The 27,292-nt window shown below is 39.8% G+C and overlaps 1 protein-coding gene across 3 annotated transcripts in view; it reads left to right on the top strand.

Moving 5' to 3' along the window:
- jmjd1cb (jumonji domain containing 1Cb) overlaps positions 1-27,292 on the top strand; it is a 393,296-nt gene that overhangs the window by 173,881 nt on the left and 192,123 nt on the right. For all 3 annotated transcript variants that reach the window (XM_087999115.1, XM_087999116.1, XM_087999114.1), the window contains exon 2: positions 19,309-19,473. In XM_087999115.1, coding sequence (XP_087855241.1) covers positions 19,309-19,473 — 165 coding nt within the window. The remainder of the gene's footprint in view (positions 1-19,308; positions 19,474-27,292) is intronic.

The raw sequence follows: 27,292 nt of genomic DNA, 5'->3' as shown, positions 1-27,292 counted from the left end.
CTGCCTGACCTGTGCTTTTCCAGCACTACTCTAATCGGAACGACATTTGCTGCCAACCTACCTTTTGGCCAGAAAGGAATTAATTTGGTTCAGGGCTTCTGTGATTTGCTCCTTCATCTCTCACAATAGCCTGGGATACGACTCATCTGGTCCTGGGCATTTATCTACTTTTAAGCCCACAAAAACCTCCTTCTTCCTGATAGCCATCTGTTGAAGAACCTGAATTTTGTATTGATATTTTTCTTCTTCCAAGTGAAGATAGTTGTGAAAGATTTGTTCACCAATCTACTAATGTCCTTTGGCTCCATGCACACGTTTCTTCCTTGGTCCCGAATGGGCCCTCCTCTTTTTCTGGTTATTCTCATTTCCTTGAAATATTTGTAGACTATCTTGGGATGTTTCCTAATCTTGCTTGCCAGTGATTTTTCATGCCGTCTCTTTCCTTGCCTGATTGCTTTCTTAAATTTCCCTCTGCTCTTTGTGTATTCCACTGGCCTCTGTTTGATTTGCACCCTTTGTCTCTTTTTTTTTTCCTTTTTATCCAGTCCTTAATTTTCCTAGTCATCTGGGCTTGTTGCTCCTGCATTTCACTCCAAAGGGAACACATTCCCCCAATCCCTTTTTGAATGCCTCCCAGTGTTCTGCTGTAGCTTTACCCTCAAGTAGCTGTTCTCAGTCTACTTCGGCCAGATCCTGCCTTACTTTGAGATCTGCCATCCCCAAACCCGAAACCCTTTTTTGCAGCTCTTCTTCCTTCTTCACAACAAACGTAAGTCATACTATGTTGTGGTCACTGATATCTCCAAACACCTGTCTAGTTTTGTTCCTCAGAATTAGATCCATCATTGCACCAGTCCTTGTCGGACCTTGTATGTGTTGACAAAAAAAACTCTCCTGATTGCGTTTCATGAAATCTGCCTTCTCTAAATTTTTATAATATGATAATTCCCAAACATTCATTGGGATATTGAATCACCTAATACAATTATCCCATTATTATTTTTGTGCACTTCAGTGAATTGTCTAGTTATTTGTTCCTGAATTGCCCATTGACGGTTTGGGGTCCGATAATACACTTGCGTGATTGCTTCATGTTTAGTTCTAAACTCGACCCAAAAAGCTTCCTTTGATGTCCTGCCCAAAATATCATCCCTCCTTAGAATAGTGACTGACTCTGTAGTTGTTATTGACCATGCTTCCTCTTTTACACACCCTCTTGTCCTGCCTGAAGATTTTACACCTTAGAATGTTGAGTTTCATATTCTGTACCTTCCTCAACCACATCTCTGTGATGGCAACCCAATGTTGTAATTCTTTATGACAAGTCATTCTGTTAACTCCTCTGTCTTACCTATAATATTCCTATTATTAAAGTAGAGGCCATCCAGTTTTGTCATATCTGACATCTGTTTCTTTTCTAAATGTCAATATTGACTTTCCTGCCCCTGCAGAACCAGTTTAAACTTGTAATACCATTAACACGATCTACTGTAAGGATGTTGGTTCCATTCTGGTTCAGGTGCAGACTGTCCCATTTGTGGACATTTGTTCTTCTCCTGAATCAGTCCCAATGATTTAAGAATCTAAAACCCTCTGCACCAATCTTCAGCCATGCATTTGTCGACCCTATTCATCTATTCTTGCACTCGCTAACATGTGGCACTGGGAAAGACCAAGAGTTTGCAATCTTAGAAATCCTGCTTTTTAATTTACAGCATGGTTCTTATTGCAAGATCTCACCCCTCAGTCTACCTATATTGTTAGTACCAATGTGTATCACATCATTGTATTTTCTTATCATGATTCAGTGACATTCTGGAGCCTGGTACCAGAGAGGCAACAACTATCCAAGAATCATGTCTGCAGCCACAGAAATGCCTGTCTGTTCCCCTAATCAAAGAATCCCCTGTCATTGTCGCTCATGCTTTCTTCTTCCCTCATCTGAAGTCAGGCTCGTCATGGTGCCAGACCAAGGCCTCCTTAACCTTTCAAAATGGGATACCGATTTGTGTGTGGGACCTTAGGGGATTCCTGTACTACTTGCCTGTTTCTCTTTGACTGTATGGTTGGTCACCCATTCCATTCTTTGCTCCAGTTCTTTGAGCTGCAGTATGACCACCACTTTAACAAGCTGACTATGTTAATCACGACCTCTCAGATGTGCCACAGTGTTTCCAGAGCCACTTGAAATACAGAGACCAAGTTGGTGCAGATGGGAGCACTTTCTGTACATGTGCTCATCTTGGACACCAGCTGAATCCATGATTTCCCGCATTGCATAGCATAGGTTACACATTGCACTCGGTTGACCTCACCTGCCATGATTCAAAATTTAAATTAAACTAATCTTATTAACTGGCTTTTAAATCAAAAAGATACTCCCCTTTCTTATTCTTTGACGATACTTATCCCTGGTGCATTTCCAGTAATCCTCAATAAGTATCCAACAGCAGTTCTTACTAACCAAAGAACTTAGTTTTCCTGTGATGTTACTCTTTCGTTTTGTATTGGACCCTGGTCCTTGGGCCTTAATTTATCCTGTTGAAAGGACATTACAAACTATGAGCCAAGAGAAAAAGCATAAAGCACTTTTTCCATTCTGCACTGAATTCCCATGCTGCTCCAAAATCCAAGAAGTGAACATTCACTTGGTTTGTGCCTCACTACAGATGTGTTTTTACTGACTCTGGGTGTGATCTCTCCCAATCGCTTGTGCAAAGCCTGCTGCTTCTAAATGTTCTTTTAAAATTAATAATGTGCAAAGCCATTAATAAAAGATAGTTTTGAACAAGGTAAATGAGGATAGAAAGGGAATTTTTTATGGTAACAATGTGGAATTCAGGAAGCAGTTGAGCTAATACTATGATGTACCATAGAAATTTCTTTCAAATGGAAAGTAGATGAATACGTTAAGGGAGCAAGAATGATGAGTTACATCAGAAGGCTGGAATGAGGTAGACTGAATTCTAGGAGAATCGTGTGAAGAAGCAACACGTTAGTTGGGCTGATTGCCTTTTTTTTATGCTGCATATTCTACACAGTTTTATTCAGATGAAAACTTGAGAAGAACTCCTGAATCTCTTAAGTTGGGCAGAAAATAAATCCTTTTGAACTGAAACTTGATTCTTTCAGCAGATATTTTGCAATGATTCCAGCAGACTGTCTCTTTGCTGCACTAGAATTAATTGCAGGTTCTGATCAGATTCAGTTTGACCAGTTCATGAGTTTCAAGCTTTACATTTCGAAGATAGTTATTCCAGTTAATGCTGACAGCTAATTCTTCTTGGCTTGCCATATGTTATTTGCATGCTAAATTGTTAAGATTCCAATTTTGCTGCATATTAAGCAAATTAACTATTTGTAGTCCAGATCTGACTCTTCACTTCTGTTCTTCGACTTCTTTGACTCGATTTCTGGTAATAATTTATCTCAATGACTATCCTTTTTAGGCCCCCTGATTCGTCGAGCACCTTAAGCAAACCTCTTCACACCCGCTTCTTGTAAGGACTCCACTCTGTTCTCCCAATTTCTCAGTCTTTGTTGCAAGTGTTTTGATTAAAGCTTCCATTCCAGCCTTCTGATACCTTGTATTTCTCTTAACCAAAGACTCCCCCCAATTTGACACACAATTGACCATGTCAACGTCATTTCTTGCACTTGTGTATTTATTTAAGTGTGTTGACTATCAATTTGAGCCCAGTCTCGCCTTCATGATGACATTGTCATGAGGGAAATTTTGGAGGTAAGTAGTTCAGTCTGGCCTGTCGCCTTGCATAGTGAACACCTCCTTAATAAAAGCTCTTGCTGCCACCCCGAGTCCTGGGTGGCATGCTGTTCAGAGGGTTGGTGCAGACTCAATGGGCTATAGGGATCCTATAGTTTTATAGCTGAGATATAAGGAAATGTTTTGAGCCAAAGGTGTGGACTTGGTAAACAAACAAAGAGGCAACCTATGGAATACCTTGTTTTAAATGGGAAGAAGGTAGTTCAAAAAATTCTGTGGAACATTGTGCTGCATCGGCATTTTCCATCATAATTGTGGGAATAATTGGTACCATAGTACTCTATGACTGAAATACTGAGAGCTGAAATTCCTTCATAGAGAAATTCCTTTATTTTGTTCAAGCTAACAAAATGGGCATGGTTGTTCGTGCTTTTCTGAGTATATTGGGGGGTGTGGGTAAACTTTTAACCCACCCAGAGTTTGGAATGGGCAGAAACCAAGTTCTGAAACTTTTGAAGAAGTAGTAGACATCCTACAGAATGTTTTTTGCCAAAACCATTGCTAATTGCTGAAATGTTCAGATTCCACAAATGCAACTAAAATGATGATAAATCTGTCTCCCGGTTGGAGCAACTTTAAAGACACAGCAGAATGTTATGAATTTGGAAACAGTTAAACTGATGGTTTCAGAAACAGACTGGTGTGTGGTTTAAGATGTGAAGTAATTCAGAAAAGGAAAGGAGTCCAATCTTTAAAAAAAAGCATTTGAAATAGCAGTTTGACTGAGCTCGCAGCCAAGGAAACTCAACAGTAAAGCTTGAGCATAAGAGTCGTGAAGAGATGAGCACCAGTGCAGACTCAGAACTATCATCAATATGGAAAAATCATACAGCAGCAAATTACTGGCATAAAGAATTTGTTTACAGCAAAAAATAGCCCATTGAATGTATCTGTTTGAGGAAAACATTTACAACATAGAGCAGAAGTACAGAAACCCCAGAAATGAAACTATATGTCATGCAGAAGCTAGAACAATCAGTAAAGGCAGGATGTATCATATGGGGAAAGAGGATTATCATTCCACCACAGATAAATCAACTACACAAAGATCATTGTGGTATTGCCAGAATGAAGGGGATAGCCAGAAGCTCTGTTTAGTAACCAGGGCTCGATCCCAGAGTTGAGGAAAAGGTGCAGATTGCACACAGATTTGCAGTGGACCTTCATTAGTGCCATTGCGCCCATGGAATAGCCAAAAAGACCATGGCAAAGACTCAAGATTGACTACATTGGACGTTTTGAAGGGCAAATCTTTTTCGTAGTCATTGATGCTATTATTAAGTCACCTGAAATTGGCATTATGAAGATGACCTCTTGAGAAAACTGTTGAAAGATTGAGGGCAATCTTAGCAGGATTTGGTATCTGGATCAACTTGTTGGTGATAATCCACAGTTTATACCACGTGAGTTGATGGAGTACAGTCAGTTCTTCTGTCACGCGATGGTTGTGTTCTTGTGCAATCCAGTGTTATGGAGAAATTGCGCTTTAGAAACAGCACTTAAAGTGTTGACACTGTAATTACGTTGCCTCAATGCGTCAATCAAGTTACAGCGAATTCATGTTGCTGAGACGTGCACGTGCTATAACAGACCGACCTGTATCTAAAGCACAGCGGAATTCAATATATGTGATCAGTTTCTTATCACCCAGCCTCAAATGGATTGTCAGCAAAGTTTGCTCAGAAATTAAACCTATGGATTACCTAAAGTTTACACTTCACAGCCAGACTACTGCGACCCCTAGGACTCATAACGGCACACAAACCAACAGCCACGCTCAGACAACAACTCACCAGAACGAAGGACCCGATACCCAACATGAGCAAAACTAATGTAGTGTACAAAATACCATGCAAGGACTGCACAAAACACTATATAGGACAAACAGGAAGACAGCTAACAATCCGCATACATGAACATCAACTAGCCACGAAACGACACGACCAGCTATCCTTAGTAGCCACACACGCAGACAACAAGCAACATGAATTCGACTGGGACAACACTACCATTATAGGGCAAGCCAGACAGAGAACAGCCAGGGAATTCCTAGAGGCATGGCATTCATCCACAAACTCCATCAACAAACATATCGACCTGGACCCAATATACCAACCACTACAGCGGACAGCTGAAACTGACAACTGGAAGCGGCAGGGACAGACCACTATAAACACCGGTGGAAACATCAAAGAAGCGCTTCGCAGGAGGCTCCCAAGCACTGATGATGTCGCCTAGCCAGGGGACGAAACGTTTGCAACCAAAGCTTCCAGCTCGGCGAACAGAACCACAACAACGAGCACCCGAGCTACAAATCTTCGCACAAACTTTGAATTTCTGTTTTCATTTCAGATCTACAGCATCAGCAGTTTTTTTTTAACTTTAATGAAACATTCCTTAAAGGTAACAGGAGCACAAGAATCATTGTGCAAAAGACTGTGTTAGCTTTTGTTAATATACCAGAGCACAGCCCATGATATGACTCAAAAGTTCTTCCATCTATGGTAAATTGTCAGTTGAACACTGTATTTGATGGGTTTAAACCCCAATGACAATCAGAGAATCATAGAATCCATTAGGTTTAGAATCAGGCCAATCAGCCCATCGAGTCCACACTGACCCTCTAAAGAGCATCTCACCTGACTCATATCCCTGACCTATCCCTGTATTTTCCATGGCTAATCCATTTAGCCTGCACACCCCTAGACGTTATGGGAAATTTAGCATGACCAATCCACCTAACCTGCACATCTTTGGACTGAGGGAGGAAACCGAACCACCAGGAGGAAACTCCTGCAGACACTGGGAGAATGTGCAAACTCCACTTAAATAGTCGCCTGAGGGTGGAATCTAACCCAGTCCCAGGCGCTGGGAGGGAGCAATGCTAACTACTAAGCCACTGTGCTGCCCCTTGTCTTGTTGAGGAATGCAAAATATTACATCAACCAGTTATTACTTCAATATATATTAAAGATAGGAAGCAACGGATTCTGGCTTTTCCAATGGAAGACCAAACACTGTTTTCCAAAATGGTTAAGAAATGTTGGCAAGGAATTATACCACTGGCAGGAAGTGGGTATGAACCATTATTATAGCATTGATTGGACCAGTTCCCAACACGATACAATTGGAAAAAATGTATTATGGAGAAAACATGCAGATTAACTCTGGGTAGCCAGAGCAAGTTAACATTAATTGAGGATCCACAAATATCTTTGCCACAGACAGACCTGGATATACTTAAGGACAGAGCAATACCTGAGACATCTGAGGGAGACAGTACATTAGTATAAAGATACCACGACATTGCACACACTTCCAACACTCATTAGTCCCAGGAAAAGACCAGGACAGATGACGTTCCTCATACATTTTAAAACACGAGAGGTTAAAGCCAGTGAGAAAACTAAACACATGCCTGAGATGTGCTGACAGCCACACAGGAATTGACATCCTCCAGAACGTCTTGCCTTCTGACTGTGTATCAATATTGTGAATGTTTTCATTGCAGGAACCTCTGATATAAAGGGGAAGGAAATTTTTTACGGGAAGTATGCTGGACTGTCACTTTTTGAGACAGATCATCTGACATGATGACTTAGAGTCATAGTCATAGTGTCATAGAGATGTACAGCGTGGAAACAGACCCTTCAGTCCAACCTGTCCACACCGACCAGATACCCCAACCCAATCTAGTCCCACCTGCCAGCACCCGGCCCATCTCCCTCCAAACCCTTCCTATTCATATACCCATCCAAATGCCTCTTAAATGTTGTAATTGTACCAGCCTCCACCACATCCTCTGGCAGCTCATTCAATACACGTACCACCCTCTCTGTGAAAAAGTTGCCCCTTAGGCGCTTTTATGTCTTTCCCCTCTCACCCTAAACCTATGCCCTCTAGTTCTGGGCTCCCCGATCCCAGGGAAAAGACCTTGTTTATTTATCCGATCCGTGCCCCTCATAATTTTGTAAACCTCTATAAGGTCACCCTTCAGCCTCCGACACTCCAGGGAAAACAGCCCCAGCCTGTTCAGCCTCTCCCTATAGCTCAAATCCTCCAACCCTGGCAACATCCTTGTAAATCTTTTCTGAACCCTTTCAAGTTTCACAACATCTTTCCGATAGGAAGGAGACCAGGATTGCACGCAATATTCCAACAGTGGCCTAACCAATGTCCTGTACAGCCACAACATGACCTCCCAATTCTTGTACTCAATACTCTGACCAATAAAGGAAAGCATACCAAACGCCTTCTTCACTATCTATCTACCTGCGACTCCACTTTCAAGGAGCTATGAAACTGCACTCCAAGGTCTCTTTGTTCAGCAACACTCCCTCGGACCTGACCATTAAGTGTATAAGTCCTGCTTAGATTTGCTTTCCCAAAATGCAGCAGCTCGCATTTATCTGAATTAAACTCCATCTGCCACTTCTCAGCCCATTGGCCTATCTGGTCCAGATCCTGTTGTAATCTGAGGTAACCCTCTTCGCTCTCCACTGCACCTCCAATTTTGGTGTCATCTGCAAACTTACTAACTGTATCTCTTATGCTCGCATCCAAATCATTTATGTAAATGACAAAAAGTACAGGACCCAGCACCGATCCTTGTGGCACTCCACTGGTCACAGGCCTCCAGTCTGAAAAACAACCCTCCACCACCACCCTTTGTCTTCTACCTTTGAGCCAGTTCTGTATCCAAATGTCTAGTTCTCCCTTTATTCCATGAGATCTAACCTTGCTAATCAGTCTCCCATTGGGAACCTTGTCGAACGCCTTACTGAAGTCTATATAGATCACATATATATCTGCTGTGCCCTCATCAATCTTCTTTGTTACTTCTTCAAAATACTCAATCAAGTTTGTGTGACATGATTTCCCATGCACAAAACCATGTTGACTATCCCGAATCAGTCCTTGCTTTTCCAAATACATGTACATCCTGTCCCTCACGATTCCCTCCAACAACTTGCCCACCACTGAGGTTAGGCTCACCAGTCTATAGTTCCCTGGCTTATCCTTACCGCCCTTCTTAAACAGTGGCACCACGTTTGCTGACCTCCAGTCTTCCGGCACCTTACCTGTGACTATCGATGATACAAATATCTCACACGAGGCCCAGTATTCACTTCTCTAGCTTTCCACAGAGTTCTCGGGTACACCTGATCAGATCCTGGGGATTTATCCACCTTTAACCGTTTCAAGACATCCAGCACTTCCTCCTCTGTAATCTGGACATTTTGCAAGATGTCACCATCTATTTCCCTACAGTCTATATCTTCCATATCCTTTTCCACAGTAAATACTGACTTCCTTAATAAAAGCTCTTGTTTTAAACTTTGCAGCGTCTAGTCCTTCTTGTAATGCAAGAGAATTTTCTCCCAGAATGATGACAGGTTTCCTCTTGTCCTTGCATCCCACCCATTTAACAGATCATTATCGATCATGACCACTGCCTCCAACGTGACACCACCAAAAACGCATCCTTCACTCCCTTTTCAATTGTTAGAGGACAGTTTCTACCAAGGCATCCAGATTGACCTGCCAGTCACACCAACATCATCTCCCCTTCCCATGTTCCTTGTAAATGCAACACCTGCACTTTTCTGTTCTTACTGTCCAAAGTACCCACTTTCCAAGTGAGACTGTGATTTATTGTAGTTCTTTAAAATTAGTATATTGTTTTGTTAACACACATCCATATTCCAGCCAACCCCTTATAAGCTTGCATCCCATTTTTTTTTTAAAACAAGGCAGAAGTAGGTAATTGTTAAGCAAGGAGTGAAAGGTTATCAGGGAGAGGCAGGAAAGTGGGTTAGAGGTTACAGTTAGATAAATGTGTTCAATTCTGGTTACCCTGCTATAGGAAAGTTGTTAAACTTGAAAGAGTCCAGAAAATATTTCCAAGGATGTTGCCAAGTTTAGAGGGTTTGAGCTTGAGACAGGTTGAATAACCTAGGGTTATTTTCCCTGGAATGTTGGAGGCTGAGGGGTGTAAGGTTTGTAAAATCATGAGGGGTGTGGATAGGATGAATAGTTAAGGTCTTTTCCCCACGGTAGTGAAGTACAAAATTAGAGGGCATAGGTTTAAGGTAAGAGGGGAAACATTCTAAATGGACCTAAGGGGCAACATTTTCACGCCGAAGATGGTGTGTGTATGGAACGAGTTGCGAGAAGAAGTGGTGGAGGCTGGTACAATTGCAACATTTAAAAAGCATCTGGATGGGTTTATGAATAGGAAAGGTTTAGAGGGATATGGGCCAAATGCTGTCATATAGAACTAGATTAATTGAGGGTATTTGATCTGCATGGATGAGTTGGACTGAAGAGTCTGTTTCCGTGTTGTACATCTCTATGACTTCATTACCATTTAATGGTGGAGTAGAATTGAGGGGCTAAATAGCCTACATGTGCTTCTAATTTGTATGTTTGTGCGTATGCATAGCAATGCAATCTGCAGTATATTTGGGAAACTGCATGCTGACTGTTTTGTGAAACACCACCGTTCAATCGATAAGTGTGACCCTGAGCTTCTAATCATTTGTCATTTTAATCCTCTACTTTCCTCCTGCCCTGATCTATGAGTTTGAACTCTTGCTGTTTCCAAAAGAATCTAAATGCAAACTCAGGCTCCTAATTTTTCAATTGGGCATCTTAAAGCCTCTAGGCTCAAGTCTGAGTTCAACAATTGCAGCTTAAATGGACTGTCCCCATTTTGTTTTCTATTTCTTTGCTAATTTATTTTGCTCTTGTTTCTCTTATTTTCTTCTCTTTGCTTTTGAATGACAACTGCTTGTAATGCTGCTATTCATACTGTCTCCAGATGCATCTTTCTTGTGCTCCCTTTTGTGTTGGACCATCAGAATAAATTCCATCTTTTGCACCTTCCAATTGATCAAAGATCTCTTTTGCTTTTTCGGCCGCACCCCTTTTCATTGACTTGTCAGATCTTGAACCTTTCTCAATAATGCTGAGAGGTCATTGACTTGAAATATTAGATCTGTTTCTCTCTTCGCAGATGTTAGCAGACCTACTGACATTTCCACTATTCTCACTGTTCCACACCGGTTTCAGCATCCATAGTGTTTTGTTTTTGTAATCCTATTTACGGATATGCAACTTTGGAAAAAGGGGAGATCACATGGATCATTTGCATCTCAAAAGCAGTTCATCTATGGAATAAAATAAGAAAGGAAGAAGTTACATTTAATAATGATCAGAATTCCACAATGTTACATGTGCAGCTCACAGCTGATGAAGTAACTTTCAAGTGTCGTTACTCGATAAACTGTAATGTTGATTGAAGGATAAATATTGGAGTACTCCCTGGCATTTCTTTGAATAGTGCTGTGAAATTACTTGCATTCTGTGGGAGGCAAGAGGAAGCCTTGGTTTAATGTCAATTTAAAAAACAGCATTTTCCAAAAGAAGCATTTAATTAGTAAGGCTCTGAAGTGTCAACCTCGATGTTGTTTAAGTTGCTGGAGTGGAGCCCAAACACACACCATTCTCACTGAGTGGTGTTACTGAGCCAAGAATGAACTAGGTAGTATAAAATCGAAGGGGGTAGTTAAATATTTTTCTGAAGTGAGGAGAAATTTAAAAATATGCTCTGAGAGTGTGTCAGTTCGATTGATCTATCCAAATTAAATCTTTGCAGGCAGAATGATTGTTTCTTTTAGCAAGTATTCTTAATTTGAATAATGTTCCACAACCACCTGATGAAGAGGCAGCGCCTCAAAATCTAGTGCTTCGAAATAAACCTATGAGACTATAATCTGGTGTTGTGTGATTTTTAACTTTGTCCACCCCAGACCAGCACCGGCCCACCAAATCGTAATTTGAATAAAACAAAGAAGTACAAATAGAGTCATAGAGATGTACATCATGGAAACAGACCTTTCGGTTCAACCCATCCATGCCGACCAGATATCCCAACCCAATCTAGTCCCACCTGCCAGCACCCGGCCCTTCCTATTCATATACCCATCCAAATGCCTCTTAAATGTTGCAATTGTACCAGCCTCCACCACTTCCTCTGGCAGCTCATTCTATACATGGACCACCCTCTGCATGAAAAAGTTGCCCCTTAGGTCTCTTTTATATCTTTCCCCTCTCACCCTAAACCTATGCCCTCTAGTTCTGGACTCCCCGACACCAGGGAAAAGACTTTGCCTATTTACCCTATCCGTGCCCCTCATAATTTTGTAAACCTCTATAAGGTCACCCCTCAGCCTCTGACACTCCAGGGAAAACAGCCCCAGCCTGTTCAGCCTCTCCCCATAGCTGAAGTCTGAAACAAAAAAGCAGAAATTGCTGGTGAAACTAAGCAGGTCTAGCAGCATCTGTGAGAAGAAGGCAGAGTTAATTTAGATTAGATTAGATTAGATTAGATTAGATTAGATTACTTACAGTGTGGAAACAGGCCCTTTGGCCCAACAAGTCCACACCGACCCGCCGAAGCGTAACCCACCCAAACCCATTCTCCTACATTTACCCCTTCACCTAACACTACGGGCAATTTAGCATGGCCAATTCACCTAACCCCTGCACATTTTTGGATTGTGGGAGGAAACCGGAGCACCTGGAGGAAACCCACGCAGACACGGGGAGAATGTGCAAACTCCACACAGAGAGTCGCCTGAGGCGGGAATTGAACCCGGGTCTCTGGCGCTGTGAAGCAGCAGTGCTAACCACTGTGCTACCGTGTCGCCCATAATGTTTCAAGTTAATGTTTCAAGTCTGGTGGTTCTTCATTAGAACAGTTTGGTAAATCTTTGTTGCATTGACTGCATCGCCAGAACATACTTCCTAAGGTAAGGAGACCAAAACTGCAATCAGTACTATGGGTGTCGAATTACCAAAGGCCTGTAAGTGCATCTCTGATGAAGGGCTTTTGCCCAAAACGTAGATTTCACTGCTCCTTGGATGCTGCCTGAACTGCTGTGCTCTTCCAGCACCACTAATCCAGAATCTGGTTTCCAGCATCTGCAGTCATTGTTTTTACCTCTCTTCTATAGTACTCTAATCCTCTCAATATAAAAGCCAACATATGGTTTGTCTTTTTTCCTACCTGCTGCATGTTTACTTTCAGCAATTGGTGTACAAGGATATCCAGGTCATCACACCTCACCATTTCCCAATTTATCACCATTTAGATAATTACCTACCTTGTTTTTACTACAGTGGATAATCTCACATTTATACATATTATTCTTCATCTGCTGTGCATTTGTCCACTCACTCAATTTGTCCATATAACATTGAAACATAGTTGCATCCTCCTCACAGTTCACACTCCCCACCAGCTTTGTGGCATCAAACTCATTACATTTGATTTCCTCATCTAAATCATTGATATATATTGTGAGCAAGTGGGATCCAAGCAATGATTCATGTGGCACCCCATTTGTCCCTATCTGCCACTCAGAAGATGACTTGTTTATCCCACTCTTTCTTTTCTGTCTGCCAACCAATTGCGCCATGTCAGGATGCTACCTTCAATCCCATGCACTTCAGTTTTAAATGCTGACCTCTTTTTGGAGCCATATTGGAATCTTTCTGAAAGTCCAAGTAAACTACTGGTTTAAAACGTTCCAGTAGGTTTATCAAGAATGATTTCCCTTGCGTCAGTGCATGTTAGTCTGTCTGATCCTGTCATTGTTTTCAAAATCCTCTGCTATTAAATCTTTTATAATTAACTCTACCAATTTCCCCATTACTGATGTCAGGCTAACCATTCTGTACTTCCCTGTGTTTTCTCTACCTCTTTGTTTAAGTGGTGGAGTTAGATTAGCTTCCATCTGTAGAAACTGTTCCAGAATCTATAGAATCTTGAAAGATGACTACCAATGCATCCACTATCATGTTTCTAGGGCCACATGTTTTTAGGCCCTGGGAATTGATTGACCTTTAACTCCATCAGTTTCCTCAGCACAATTTCTTTGCTTGTACTGATTTCTTTCATTTTCTCCATCTCACTAGACTCTATGTTCCCTAATGCTTTTAGAACATAATTTGATTCAGTCTTCACAAAAGAGAAATAATGTGTTTAATTGGTCTGCCATCTGTCTGTTCCCCATTATAACTTCTATTTCTGATTATTTGTCTTCACAAATCTTTTTCTCTTCACAACCTATGGAAGCTTCTACAATTTGTTTGCATGTTCCCTACAAGCTGACTCTTGTACTCTATTTTCCCTTTTATACATTGGTGGTGGGAAAGTTGCTGGAGAAGGTACTGAGGGATAGGATCTATTTATATTTAGAAAAGAATGGGCTTATCAGTAATAGGCAACATGGTTTTCTGCAGGGGAGATCATGCCTTACCAACTTAATAGAGTTCTTCGAGGAAGTGAGCAAGTTGATAGATGAAGGAAGGGCTGTTGATGTCATATACATGGACTTTAGTAAGGCATTTGATAAGGTTCCCCATGGTAGACTAATGGAGAAAGTGAAGTCTTATGGTGTGCAGGGTGTTCTAGCTAGGTAGCTAAAGAACTGGTTGAGCAGCAGGAGACAGAGTAGTAGTTGAAGGGAGTTTCTTGAAATGGAGAAAGGTGACCAGTTTCACAGGGGTCAGTGATCTGGAAGAGGGCACTGTTGGTATGATCAGCAAGTTTGCAGATGACACAAAGATTGGCGGAGTAGCAGAAAGTATAAGGAACTGTCAGAGAATACAGGAGGATATAGCTAGACTGGAGAGTTGGATGGAAAAGTGGCAGATGGATTTCAATCCAGACAAATGTGAGGTGATGCATTTAGGCAAGACTAATTCTAGGGCGAATTATACAATGAATGGAAAAGCCTTGGGAAAAGTTGATGGGCAGAGAGATCTGGGAGTGCAGGTCCATTGTACCCTGAAGGTTGCTGCACAGGTGGATAGAGTGGTCAAGCAGGCTTATAGTATGCTTGCCTTTTTTTGGATGGGGTATTGAGTATAAGAGCTGGCAAGTCATGTCAAAATTGTACAAGATATTTGTTCGGCCGCATTTTGAATACTGTGTACAGTTCTGGTTGCCACATTACCAAAAGGATGTGGACGCTTTGGAGAGGGTGCAGAGAAGGTTTACGAGGATGTTGCCTGGTATGGAAGGTGCTAGCTATGAAGAGAGGTTGAGTAGGTTAGGTTTATTTTCATTAGAAAAAAGGAGATTGAGGGGGGACCTGATTGAGGTTTATAAAATCATGAAGGGTATAGACAGGGTGGATAGAGACAAGCTTTTTCCCGGGGTGAAGGAATCAGTAACGAGAGGTCATGCTTTCAAGGTGAGAGGTGGAAAGTTTAAGGGGGATACACACGGCAAGTACTTCACAGAGAGGGTTGTGGGCATTTGGAACGCGTTGCCAGCAGAGGTGGTTAAAGGCAGGCATAGTAGATTCATTTAAGATGCGTCTGGATAAATGCATGAGTAGGTGGGGAGTAGAGGAATACGGATGCTTAGGAATTGACCAACAGGTTTAGACAGTACATTTGGATCGGCTCAGGCTTGGAGGGCCGAAGGACATGTTCCTGGGCTGTAAATTTTTCTTTGTTCTTTGTATATCAATCCCTTTGTCCCTTGCTGAAATGTAAACTGCTCCCAATCTTTGTGTGTACTGTTGTTTGGCCAATTTGTATGCCTCCTCCTTGGATCTATCCCTAATTTCCCTTGTTAGTCATGGTCAGATTATCTTTTCCTTTTTATGAACAATTTTTACAGTTCCTTTACATGGTCTTTCAGTGTTTACCATTGCCTATCCACTGTTATCCCTGAAGGCAACATTTTCCAAGTGTCATTTTTCATATTCTGCCCAATCATCTGACTTACCACACAGCTTTGTTCAATTATCTACTTTAATTCACCTCTTAAATTAACCACAGATAGTGGTCTGCTTCTTTAAAGTCTGCCACTGTGTCTCTATTAATCTATCTTCTAGACTAGTATACAGCCCAGTTTAGCAGCGGTGAGTCATTGTTGATCTGACAGCGACAGATTAATGTGGACTTGGAATTTAACTTGGCGTAAACCCTCAAAGCAGTAGCACTGTGGGCTCCTGGAATGGAGTTGGAAAGAGGAAATCACATGTCAGGTTGGTCGATATGTCTATAGGCCCTCAACAGGAAGCACAATCCAGAATGAAGTGTACAACAAGAATGATTGCATGCTTGTGACAAAAGTCAATAGTCATAGACAATTTTAATCAATGTGGAATCTGTAAAAATTAAAATATCAATGCTTACCTGGATGAGGAGTTAAGGGAAATCTTTTGTGACAGCTTCTCAGAGCAGAAATGTTTTTGGAATCAATCAAAGAGCAGGTTATATTGGACTAGGTACCACCAATTACAACATTTTAGATTAAGTTTGAAAGGAATGAGTGAATCTAAGACGAGTATTTCATTACTAAACAAAGCTAAATGTGCACACAAAAGTTGAGCTGGCTGAAATGAACTGGCATTCGAGGCAAGGGGATAGATGTATAATGGTACAGTGACTGACATTTGAAGGACCCATTTTCTGTGGTTACCTAAAGAAGTGAAAGGTGGCATCAAGCCTGAGGAAAAAGTGTATAATTGTAAAAAAATATGTGGCTTACCAAATGATTAGGCAGAATATGAACAAGGGCAGGGAATGACAAAGATGTTAACAAGCATGAAGAAATTAGACCTTGAGAGACAACTTGCTAAAAATGTCAAAACAGACAACATAAGTTTGTTCAGGTATTTAAAAAGGAAAAGAGTAAGTAAAATGAGCATTGGTCATCTGGAGTCTGAGAGTAGGAAGCTAACAGAAAATAATAATAAATGATGGATGAAATGGCCAAATACAGTGCTTCTGTCTTCACTGTAGAAATAGAAAAAGATATACCAGTAACAGCTGTAAATCAGGAAATAGATTGGAAGAGGAACTTGGTGAAGAGAAGAGGTAGTGAAACAAACCAAGGAAGGTTGACAAGGCCCTAGGTCCAGATGGATTTAATCAAGTTCTTAAAATTGGTGGCTAAAAAGGTAGTAAGGTTGTGTTAATATTTGAAAATTCACTGGATTTGGTAAATCTTCCAGGAGAGAGAAAGTAGCAAATGTAACTTCTCTATTCAGGAAGGGAGGGAGGCAGAAAACAGGAAACTAAAGACCAGTTGACTTGACATCTGTTGGGAATAGTGTTCATATGAGTCATTAAAGATGTTATAGCTATGCACTTCGACAAGTACAAGGTAATCAGGAAGAATGACATGATTTTGTGAAAGAGTTATCATGCTTAGCAAATTTATTTTGAGTTTTTTGAAAGTAGTGGTGAACAGCTCCCGGATTCACTGCAGGTATTGGTGCACCCACGTAGCTGTTAGGGAAGGAGTTCCAAGACTGTAACTCACTTACAGTGAAGGGATGATGATAAACTTCGTATTAGGGTGATGAATGTCTTGGAGGAGAATTTGAGGTTCCCATGTAACTGCTGCCTTTGACCCTCTCGATGGTGTGGTCATAGGTTTGGAAGATGCTGTTTAAGAAACCATGGTGATTTCGGCAATGCATTTTGTAGATAGTAGACCGCTCAGCTATTGAGCATCAGTGGAGGAGGGAGTGAATGTTTTTGGATGTGGTGCCAATCAAGCAAATATGTGGTACCTCAACATATTCTTCTGTTCCTTCCAAAAATGGGAAAGATACTCTTCTGTTAAACCAATGTATATAAACTGAAATAATTTGTTTCTACTTTTGATAAATTACGTTATGCAATGTAAGCAATCCAGCAATATGCTGAATCATTAATTAAACCTGAATTAGAAAACATTTTCTATGTTGTTATACATATTTTGCAATGTTTTCGGAATGCAATGTTTGGTTATGGGTTATATTTGGGGGCTGTTTTTTTAGAAGACCTAAAACTGTGTAATGATTTAGACTGTGGGATGTCTTTTGTGTTGCAACTATTTATTTGAGGAACAACAACAGACTTCAAGAGATCTTATTTCTAGCGATTTGATAATGTCTCAAATTTCATAACTTCTAATTTTTAAAAATTCTTTGCATCTGTTCTGGCACTGTACAAAGTTGCACATGCAAATTATAAATAAATTATGCCATCAAGAAATATTTAACTTGTTTCTGAACAAAGGCTTTTAAATCAGCATCAGTCAATTTCAGATCAACGTTTTCCATTTAATTTTCTGATTATGCAGATTGTTCATTCAGTTGTGTGTATTGCTATGAAATGTTGTCCTGGGCATGCAGCTGGCTAAAACTTTTCGTAATCAGATTTACTCCAAGTAAGGGACAGCATCCCAAAATAAACAGAAAATGCTTCTCTTTTATGAGCCACAATCCTTAGAATTCAATCGATATTTAGTAGAATGTATTAGAAAATCTATATTTTAATTGAACTTAACTCTGCTGAAAGCACAGCACTGACTAGTTGATATAATCATGAAAAGGAATATTTAAATATCATTTTGTAGGAAATGTAGGAGATAATGCCGAAGTCAACCTAGTCTTAAAAAGCCTGCAAACCAAGTGTATTGTCTAAACTTCTGAGTTGCTTTTGTGTGATTTCATACAAAGAAAGAATCATAAACTTAAGCAACAGGTCTGTGAATGCTGTCATACTATTACATTTCACTGGAAAATATTGAATTCACTTTTATCCCAGCATGAGTGCTTCACTGACCTCCATGTCTTCAAATTCTGTGCTTCCAAATGAGCTTGCCACTATAATTATTGGCAATAAAAAAACTTAACTTCCACCAACCTTGTTGAGAAGTCTTTATTTTTTTCACTGACCCTGGTTTCTTGCTAAAAATTAATCTCAATAGAGCAACGGTTTTCTCTTTGGCTTGGGAAACTATACTAAGTTTTGATTGATTTCTTTAACCCAGTGTTATTCCTTAAAAACATGAGAAATGTTTGTAGTTCTCAGCCACACTTGAAAAACAATAAAATGCTTTCTAGCACTACTCTGTTCCAAAATTGCCTTTGCTGATAACTGCTTTCATTTTTATTAAATTAAGAAGAATTTGGCATTTTGCCAGTCATTGTCAGCAATCAGTTGGAAGTTTCAGACCAGTAAAGACATAAATGCACAGTAGACAGACCAGGCCCTCAGTACCTGTGGCATCCGAATTCAGCATCAAGGACAGTTAATTTTAATGCAGATATGCTGGTTATTGCAGAGTTTTAAAAATAAATTGTGAGAAGGGCGCATGGGCTTTCCACAAATAACTTATATTTAAATTATTTTATAGGTACTTCAAAAGAAAATTTCATAGTGAACTGCAGTTAAACTAACTCAGTGTAAATGGAATAGCTTAGGAAGATTCCCATTTTACTCAACTTCTTGGAAATTTTTTTATGTCATGACAGTAAGATAATGTGAGTTTTTTTTGTGATCAGAAACAAAAGAAATCTCTGTTGCAGTGCAATAAGGTTTGTGATTTTTGCTTTCCTGTTGACAATTAGGATTTTGAACAACCATCTCAACCACAGCAGTTTAGAGATATGTAAATTGGTGTTAGCAATGTACTTAATTTTTAATTGTGTTTTCCCTAGGTGTATGTGGAATTTGATGATCTAGAATGGGAAAAACGTGAGTGGGTTAAAGTTTATGAAGATTTTAAGATTTTTTTGGTGGAACACCAGCTGGTCTGGGCAGAGAGAAAGAACCCCAACCAGACTCAGGGATCAAAAAGTAAGCAGGTTCAGTGGCCCGCTTTGGTGAGTAGAACAAATAAAATTTACTCCACCCCACAATTTCTCTTACATTATATCGATTTATTTTGTTTCTTTCAAATAACTTTTCAATGATATCCTAGCTGTCATTGCTCTTCGATTTTTATTGGAATAATTTGGTCCAGGTTGTTCTGACCTTCATTTTCTGTAAATATATTTTTGACAATATTGCTCTGTGTATGTCGGTCTGCCTCCCTCGCTCTCTCTCTCTCTTTCCCTTTCCCCCTTCTGTGTCTCCATTCTTGAAGGCAATTTTAAACAGAGGTTTATGTTATTTGATCTTCTGGCTTTGCTTCTTAAATCTTGTTCTGAAGATTGTCCTTATAATTTGGATTTGCTGTCTGACAAATATGCTGACCAAGCCACCAAAAAGGAAATCTCCATTTTTATTTTGTTTTCTAAGTTCTGCATTTTCCAAGAAGTGAAGTAATACCAGTTTCGAAATGCAAATTAAGCACTTAAAATCTTTGATATAAAACTTTTTTTGATTGATTTAACTTTTTCTTTAAAAATTACCCAGGTTGAATTCAGATATAAGTTAGCTGTTTGAGGACTGTATAATTGTTAAATGTACAGTAAATTGAATCTATCTCTTTATTTGCTGAGCTGAAATTGTTTCAACTGTTAATTTCTCTTCCACTTCCTTTTATTTCTAGTTTCCAATAGTGCGAGCCAGCAAGTCTGACATCATTTTCAGTTCACAAAAGCTCATTAATAAGTTCCCTCATGCATGGTATTTTGCATATTATGTGGAAAGTTTTTTTTCCCTGTAAACTAACTCCAGGATTATTCTGTGAGCAAAAGTAAAATTTATTAACGAATAAACTTCGTCCTGGACATTAGATGAAGTCTTGCTGTTCCACACATTATATCATGGAAGCTTTTGTTTATCATGTCAGCTGAAAGACTGCAATTCTCCTATTGTCTCAGAATATGTGCTGGAAATTCTTCTGTAGGGCTTGAATTAAAACCTGACTGCATTCACTAAAGCAAGGTTGACACTTGACTCAGTAAATGAAGACCATCAATTAAGGTCTGGCAAAAGAATTGCTGTAAAATTTGTGTGCAGATTTCAAGTTCTAGATACTGCTACATGAAACATGACTAGGCAATGAAGTATCCCATTGTGAAATGGATACAGAGTTTGATTATTAATTTTTTTTCTGATTATCCAGTTTTCATGGTTTTAAACAAAGCTAATTAAATACTATAATGTAATTTAGAGTGCTAACTATAAGTTAGAACATTGCTAAGAGTGGAGAATATTTTGTGACACCTTGAAACCTTGAAATAACATTAGTGCACTGGTGAGAATTTAGAGAAAAGTCATTAGGATCTGATCTGTGATACATTTTAGATAGAAGTTTTAGTTTTTATCTTCCTTCCTCGATTTTGCTTTATCTTCCAAAAACATAGGTTTGTTCAGTGTTTCCTGCTAAAGGCGCTGGGTGCTGTTTAGTAACTGAACCAAACTGCTGTTCTTCAAACATGGGCCTATGCAGAGGGTGTCAGCAATCCATTCAGCAATGATGGCCATCCCAACTGGGAACAGTCATGACCTTATCCAATGTCCACACCTACACTTGGAATCAGAGGTCACAGGAGATCATCAGGAGCAAAACCTTGGCGAGTCCTTCTTTCTTTTTCTCCTAAGTTGATGGACAGGGTAATGCTCCCACTGACACATCAGCTGAGATCAATGAACTTGGAATCACAGTGCAACATTTTGGATTTTTGTGGCTCAGTCGATATGGTAGTGCATTTAATAGCTTCAGAGGTCCCATTTTTCCCCCGAAGGCTGCTTTTTATTTATTTCCAGGCTTACCTTTCAGTTTTCAGGGCTCTGTTTTCATTCTTATGAATTCCTTTATTGACTGATAAAGTGATGGAGCAATGTTGCCTTCTCTACTTGACTTTTCTAAAGGTTTCCTTCTTCGGATAGCATGAATATGTACTTTTAAATAATATGCTATATATTATCATGCCACAAATACCAGTTTTCAGCCAATTTGATTCACTCCATGTGATAGTGCGAAATAGCCAAAAGTTCTGGATACTGCAAAGGCTATGGACACTGACAACATTCTGACAATAGTACTGAAGACTTGTGCTCCAGAACTTGCTGCACCCGTGTCCAAGGTGTTCCAATACAGCTCCAACCCTGACATCTACCTGCCCATGTGTAAAATTGCCCAGGTATGTCACGTACACAAACAACAGGACAAATCCAACCCAGCCAATTAGCACACCATCAGTCAACTCTCATTAATCAGTCAAGTGATCAAAGGTATTATGATCGACAGTATCAAGTAGTAGGTGCTTCACATTAAACTTGCTTACCGGTGCTCAGGTTGGTTTCCACCAGGGTCATAACCTTGGCTGAAATATGGACAAAAAACTGAATTCTAGAGGGAAGGTGTGAGTGTGAAAGTGTGCCCTTGACATTGCAGCCGCATTTGACTGAATGTGGCATCAATTAGTCCTAACAAAACTGGAGTCAGTGGGAAATAGGCAATTTGTTGGAGGTTCGTCATCTCAGCTGTTAATGTTGTATCCTAGACCCAGTTATCTTCCGCTGCACTGTCAATGATCTTTCATCCATCATTACATTAGGATTGGAAATGTTTGCTGACGACTGTATAATGTTCAATATCATTCACGGCTCTTTGGGTAGTGAAGTAGCCATGTCCAAGTGCTGCAATATCTGGACAATATCCTGTTTTGGGCTGACAAATGGAAAGTAATATTCATGCCAGACAATAACCATCTTTCTTTGATAATCAGTTGTATTAACATTGCTGAAACTGCAGTACCAGTATCCTGGGAGTTACCAACAACCAGAAATTGAATTGATAACCTTATAAATACTGTGACTACATTAGCAGGTCAGAGGTTGGGAACCTTGTTGCAAGTAACTCACCTGTTGACTCCTCAAACCTGTCCACCAGCTACAAAGCACAAGTCAGGAGTGCAATGGATGCTCCCAGTTGCTTGGACAAGTGCAGCTCCAACACTTAATACCATCCAGGACAAAACAACCCACATCCATAAATATTCACTTCATTCACCTCTGAAGGACAGGAATAACAATATATACTGTCTGCAAAGGTGCATGTGTAAGCTCACCAAAGATCCTTTGACAGTACCTTCCAAACTCTGAACCCTAACCATCTAGAAGGACAAAAGCAGTAGAAATGTTGGAACACCACAATCTGCAAGTTCCTCTCCAAGCCACTCACCATCTTGAATTGAGGTTTATTGCTGTTCTTTCTCTGTTGCTGGGATGATATCTTGCAACAGCCTCATGAACAGGATTATGCATTACTCCACACAAATGGACTACAGTGGTTGAATTAGATAGCTCATAGCTACTTCCGTAGGGCAGTTAAGATTGGTCAATAAATATTGGCTCAACTATGAAGTCCAAATCCTTTGAATTAATTTTAAGAAACGTCTTTGGAACTTTGATTACAATCTTTAAGTAAATATCCCTGAGGAATAAAAAGTTAAAATGATTAAAATGCCGAAATTCATTTTATATTTTACTAACTGGCATAAACTGCTTCATATGCCATTCTTAATTTCTGTTTTAATGCATGAAATAGTTGAACATTGGGATGAAACTGATCTTGGGAATTTTCTTCCAAATCCAAATTTGAGATAAAACACCAAAGTACGAAGGAAGTATGGAGATTAGAGAAAAACTATAAAATGACAACACAAAGGTACATAGGGCTCTTGTGCATGAAACACAGAAAACTAGTGCACAGTGCAGCAGATAATCAGGAAGGCTAGTGGAGAGTTGGTCCTTATTTCAAGAGGGTTGGAAATAAGCATTAGATTAGAATCCCTACGGTGTGGAAACAGGCCCTTCGGCCCAGGAAGTTCACACCGACCCTCCGAAGAGCAACCCACCCAGACCCATTCCCCCATTACTCCACATTTCCCCCTGACTAATGCACCTAACCTCCACCTGGAACACTGTGGGCAATTTAGCATGACCAATTCAGCTAACCTGCACATCTTTGGACTGTAGGAGGAAACTGGAGCACCTGGAGGAAACCCATACACACATGGGGAGAATGTGCAAACTCCACACAGACAGTCACCTGAGGGTGGAATCGAATCCAGGTCCCTGGTGCTGTGAGACAGCAGTGCTAACTACTGTGCTGCCCCAGTGAAGATGGGAAACAAGTACTCATCCGGGATTTGAAACCTGGACCCCTTGCATCTCTACACCATGAAAAGCCCAAAGCAAGACTCATACCCCTCGACCAACGAGCCACAGGCTAGGGAGTAGGGAGTCTTACTGCAACTGTACTAGGTGCTGGTGAGACCACATTTGGAGAACTGTGATAAATTCTGGTCCCGTTATTTAAGAAAAGATAGCATTTCATTGCAGGCAGTTCAGACAAGGTTCACTAGGATGATCCCAGATATGGAGGGATTGTCGAATGAGCAAAGGCTAAACACATTTGCACACTACTCACTGGAGTCTAGAAGAGTGAGAGGTGATCTCATTCAGAATTTCAGTATAACTTCAATGGTATTGGCGCCTTTCATTAGGGATTAATGCCCTGATGCAATGCACTGATGTGTCACTGGCATGGCAAGCTTATGTATCGCTGCTGCAGCCCTCATGCATGCCTTTGTCAGCTCTCGACAAGAATATTCTGGTATAGTACTTTGCTGACTGACCTTCAAATCTTTCCTCAAGAAGCATCCACCTGTCCAAAATATCATAGATATTGATGTTAGACCTCAACAAGCCTTTGTATTTTTAATTTCACAAATTATAATAATTTCAAATCAGCTCCTCTTAGTTGCAATATTGGATGAACAATTAACATTGTAGAGCCTTTTTTTATGGAGGTATTCAAATTTTTGAAAGAACCAATGCCACCAGACACAAAATTATTCTAATTTCATTCTGATGAAAGATCACTGCTAATGCTATTTTTGTCTGCACAGATATGCTGTAAGACTCCAGCATTTTGAGTTTTTATTTCAGTTGATATTTAATTGAACTTTCTGTGTAATCTTGATTCATAATTTCAATCTCAGTTGCAAAGATGATGAGCTTTAAGGTTCTGAGTACGGAGACAAAGGGCTCATATCAATTCTGTTGATTTTCTTAGAACGTTTTCTGTTTAACTTTGGACAAAGGTACATTGTCAGATATTGTGTACGATCACATTTTCATCTGGTTGCTGATGGGCAGTGCCAGAGAAATATCACGTAAGGTTGTAAAATTATAACAATATTTGATTTATGTAATTCCCCACATTTCCCTTCAGATGTTGACCTCTTTAACCAGGACAGTACAAATACTCCCTCTTGTTCTTGCGACATAACTAAGGACCCTCGAAAATGAAGACAATCAAGTTGGAAAAAGCTGTCAAAGTTGAGCAGTGAAAGTACAAGCTGTCCACTGTTGGTTCATAGATCACAGAAGAACTTGGTAATAAAACCTTCAATATGGAAGACTAGAAAATTAGATAAAACAGATATTTCAGCCTAGTCTTCATTTTCTTGCCAAATGCTGACAGTTCTTTAAGCAGAGTAAAAGCTGTACAAATGTCAGGTCTTACAAAAACACATGAGAATACTGAAAACTTATTTGTGGTCCAAGGTAACATCCAGTGGACTTAAATTGTTTAGAAACCACGGACACTTGAAAATTACAAACAAGGAAAGCCTCAAATCTCCAGGTCTGTATGCAAGTATAAAATGGGACACAAAGCTATGGTTCAGGCAATAACGAATGAAAGCAATGGCTTTTGTATTGCTGAGGTTTTTTTAATCTAATGTACAAAAAAGTAGAGAAACCCCATTCATATTTATTCATCTCCCTCCCAGAAACGGAAGGCTAGCATGCATGTCTCCATTCTGAATAACACATGAAATACACTGATGTGACTGACACTGCCTCAAGATTATTAACATAAGACCATATGAAGGCACAGAAGTAGGTGATTCAGCACATCGAGTCTCTGCAGCCATTTCGTTAAATAACAGCTGGTGTGACAACCCTCAACTCCAGTTTTCTGCCTTTTCCCTATATCCCTTAATTCCATCACAGGTCACAAATCTATCTATCTGAATATACATAATGACCCAACATCGATAACCTGCTGTGATAAAGAATTCCACAGATTCACTACCTTTTGAGAGAAGCATAGAATCACATTTGTTGCTGCAATATGCGCCCCACACCCTAATCCAGCAGAGAGCCACTGCTGCACTTGGCACGGTACTGATGAGTCAGGAATCATAAGTGCTGACATTTCAAGAGGGAATTCTGATGGAAGCAGATTTTCAGCATTTTGGTTTTGCCTCTGAAATTGGGGGGGGTTTCACACTTGACTGAAGAGAGTTGTTCTTTGGGAATGGAGGAGCAACAGAAAATAAGAGAAGTAGGGGTCAGCAGACTGTGGTTGAAGCAGAAGAAGTATACCATTGATATTTGCAATAATGAAGAACAGACCACAATGAAATGCACTTTCTTTTGGACGTTTTCAATCTAATGCCATATCAGTGGGGTTTTCAGGTTTGAAGCAACAGTGATAACAACAAGTAGGGTAACTGGCAAATCACATAGAAGTATTATTACTGACAGCAAATTAGGCCGTTAGAAACAATGAATTCTATCGGTTCTAATTTGAATTGTCAAATGGTGAATCAATAATTGATTGGATCATTATGGATAAAGTATTATAAACTTGTTTTAAAATGCTAAATTTTATAACAGTGTCAAAATTTGACTTCTCTAAATATGAAAATAGTTTTTCAAGGACAATGAGGGTGTTTCAAAGTAATTATGAATTTAGCATGTCTTGTGAAAACTCCTAACCCATTCAACAAGGAACAGTTTTCTTCAACATTTTTCAAAAGGAGACAACTAACATTATAATCTTCATCGGTTCATTGATTGCTTAGAGTTTGTGTCCTGGGGGACCGTCAGTGACACACCCTCTGGAGGAACATGGAACTACTGACTGCAACTTCTGGACCTTCATATTTAAATGTCTTTGTGAATAGACTTTCAAAATTGCTGTGAGTTTCATTGAATTAACGGTAGTGAATACTGATAGATTTGTACTAATTAACACTACATTATTTGTGTCAGTAATTCTTATTCTTGGACTTGATGCGCGAGTTAGAGCTGTGATCTAGAAGATTTGCTAAGCATTTTTAAACTTATATACTCTGCAAGTTTGAAATAAATTGTTTTATTTGCATAATTAAAACACTGTCACGCATAAAAAGAATTTCTATGAATGTATACAAGTGAAGAGAGTAGCTAAAGTGAACATTGGTCCTTTGAAGGATGAACCTGGAGAGTTAATAGTGGGCAACATAGAATCACAAAATCAATATTTTGCTTCTGTTTCATGGTCACCAGTACTATCTGAACCATAACAGGTAATGTAGAGGTTATAAAAAAAGAGGAACTTAGAACAATTATCATCGCAATGGAAAAAGTATTGAAAGAACTATTGAGATTGAAGGCAGACAAGTCCCCAGGACCAATGGCCTACATCCTCTGGTCTTAAAGGAAATGGCAACAGAAGTAGTGGATCCATCAGTTATGATAGTTTACAATTCGCTGGACATGGGAAAGGTTCAAGTTGAACAATGCTAATATAACATCCTTTTTCAGATAGGGAGGAAGGCAGCAAAAAATAAACTATAGAACAATTAGTTTAACGTGTGTCCTTGGGAAATTGTTGGAATCTATTATTTAGACAATAATAATAGGATAGTCAAAATACAGTTCATTAGAGTCAGCATGGCTTTATGA

Source organism: Chiloscyllium plagiosum, unplaced genomic scaffold (genome assembly GCF_037043375.1).
Source record: "Chiloscyllium plagiosum isolate Xiang-an unplaced genomic scaffold, Cpla_swu_hap1 HiC_scaffold_22, whole genome shotgun sequence".
Taxonomy (NCBI): Eukaryota; Metazoa; Chordata; class Chondrichthyes; order Orectolobiformes; family Hemiscylliidae; genus Chiloscyllium; species Chiloscyllium plagiosum.
The sequence above is the reverse complement of the archived record's forward strand: the minus strand, read 5'-3'. Positions and strand labels throughout refer to the sequence as shown.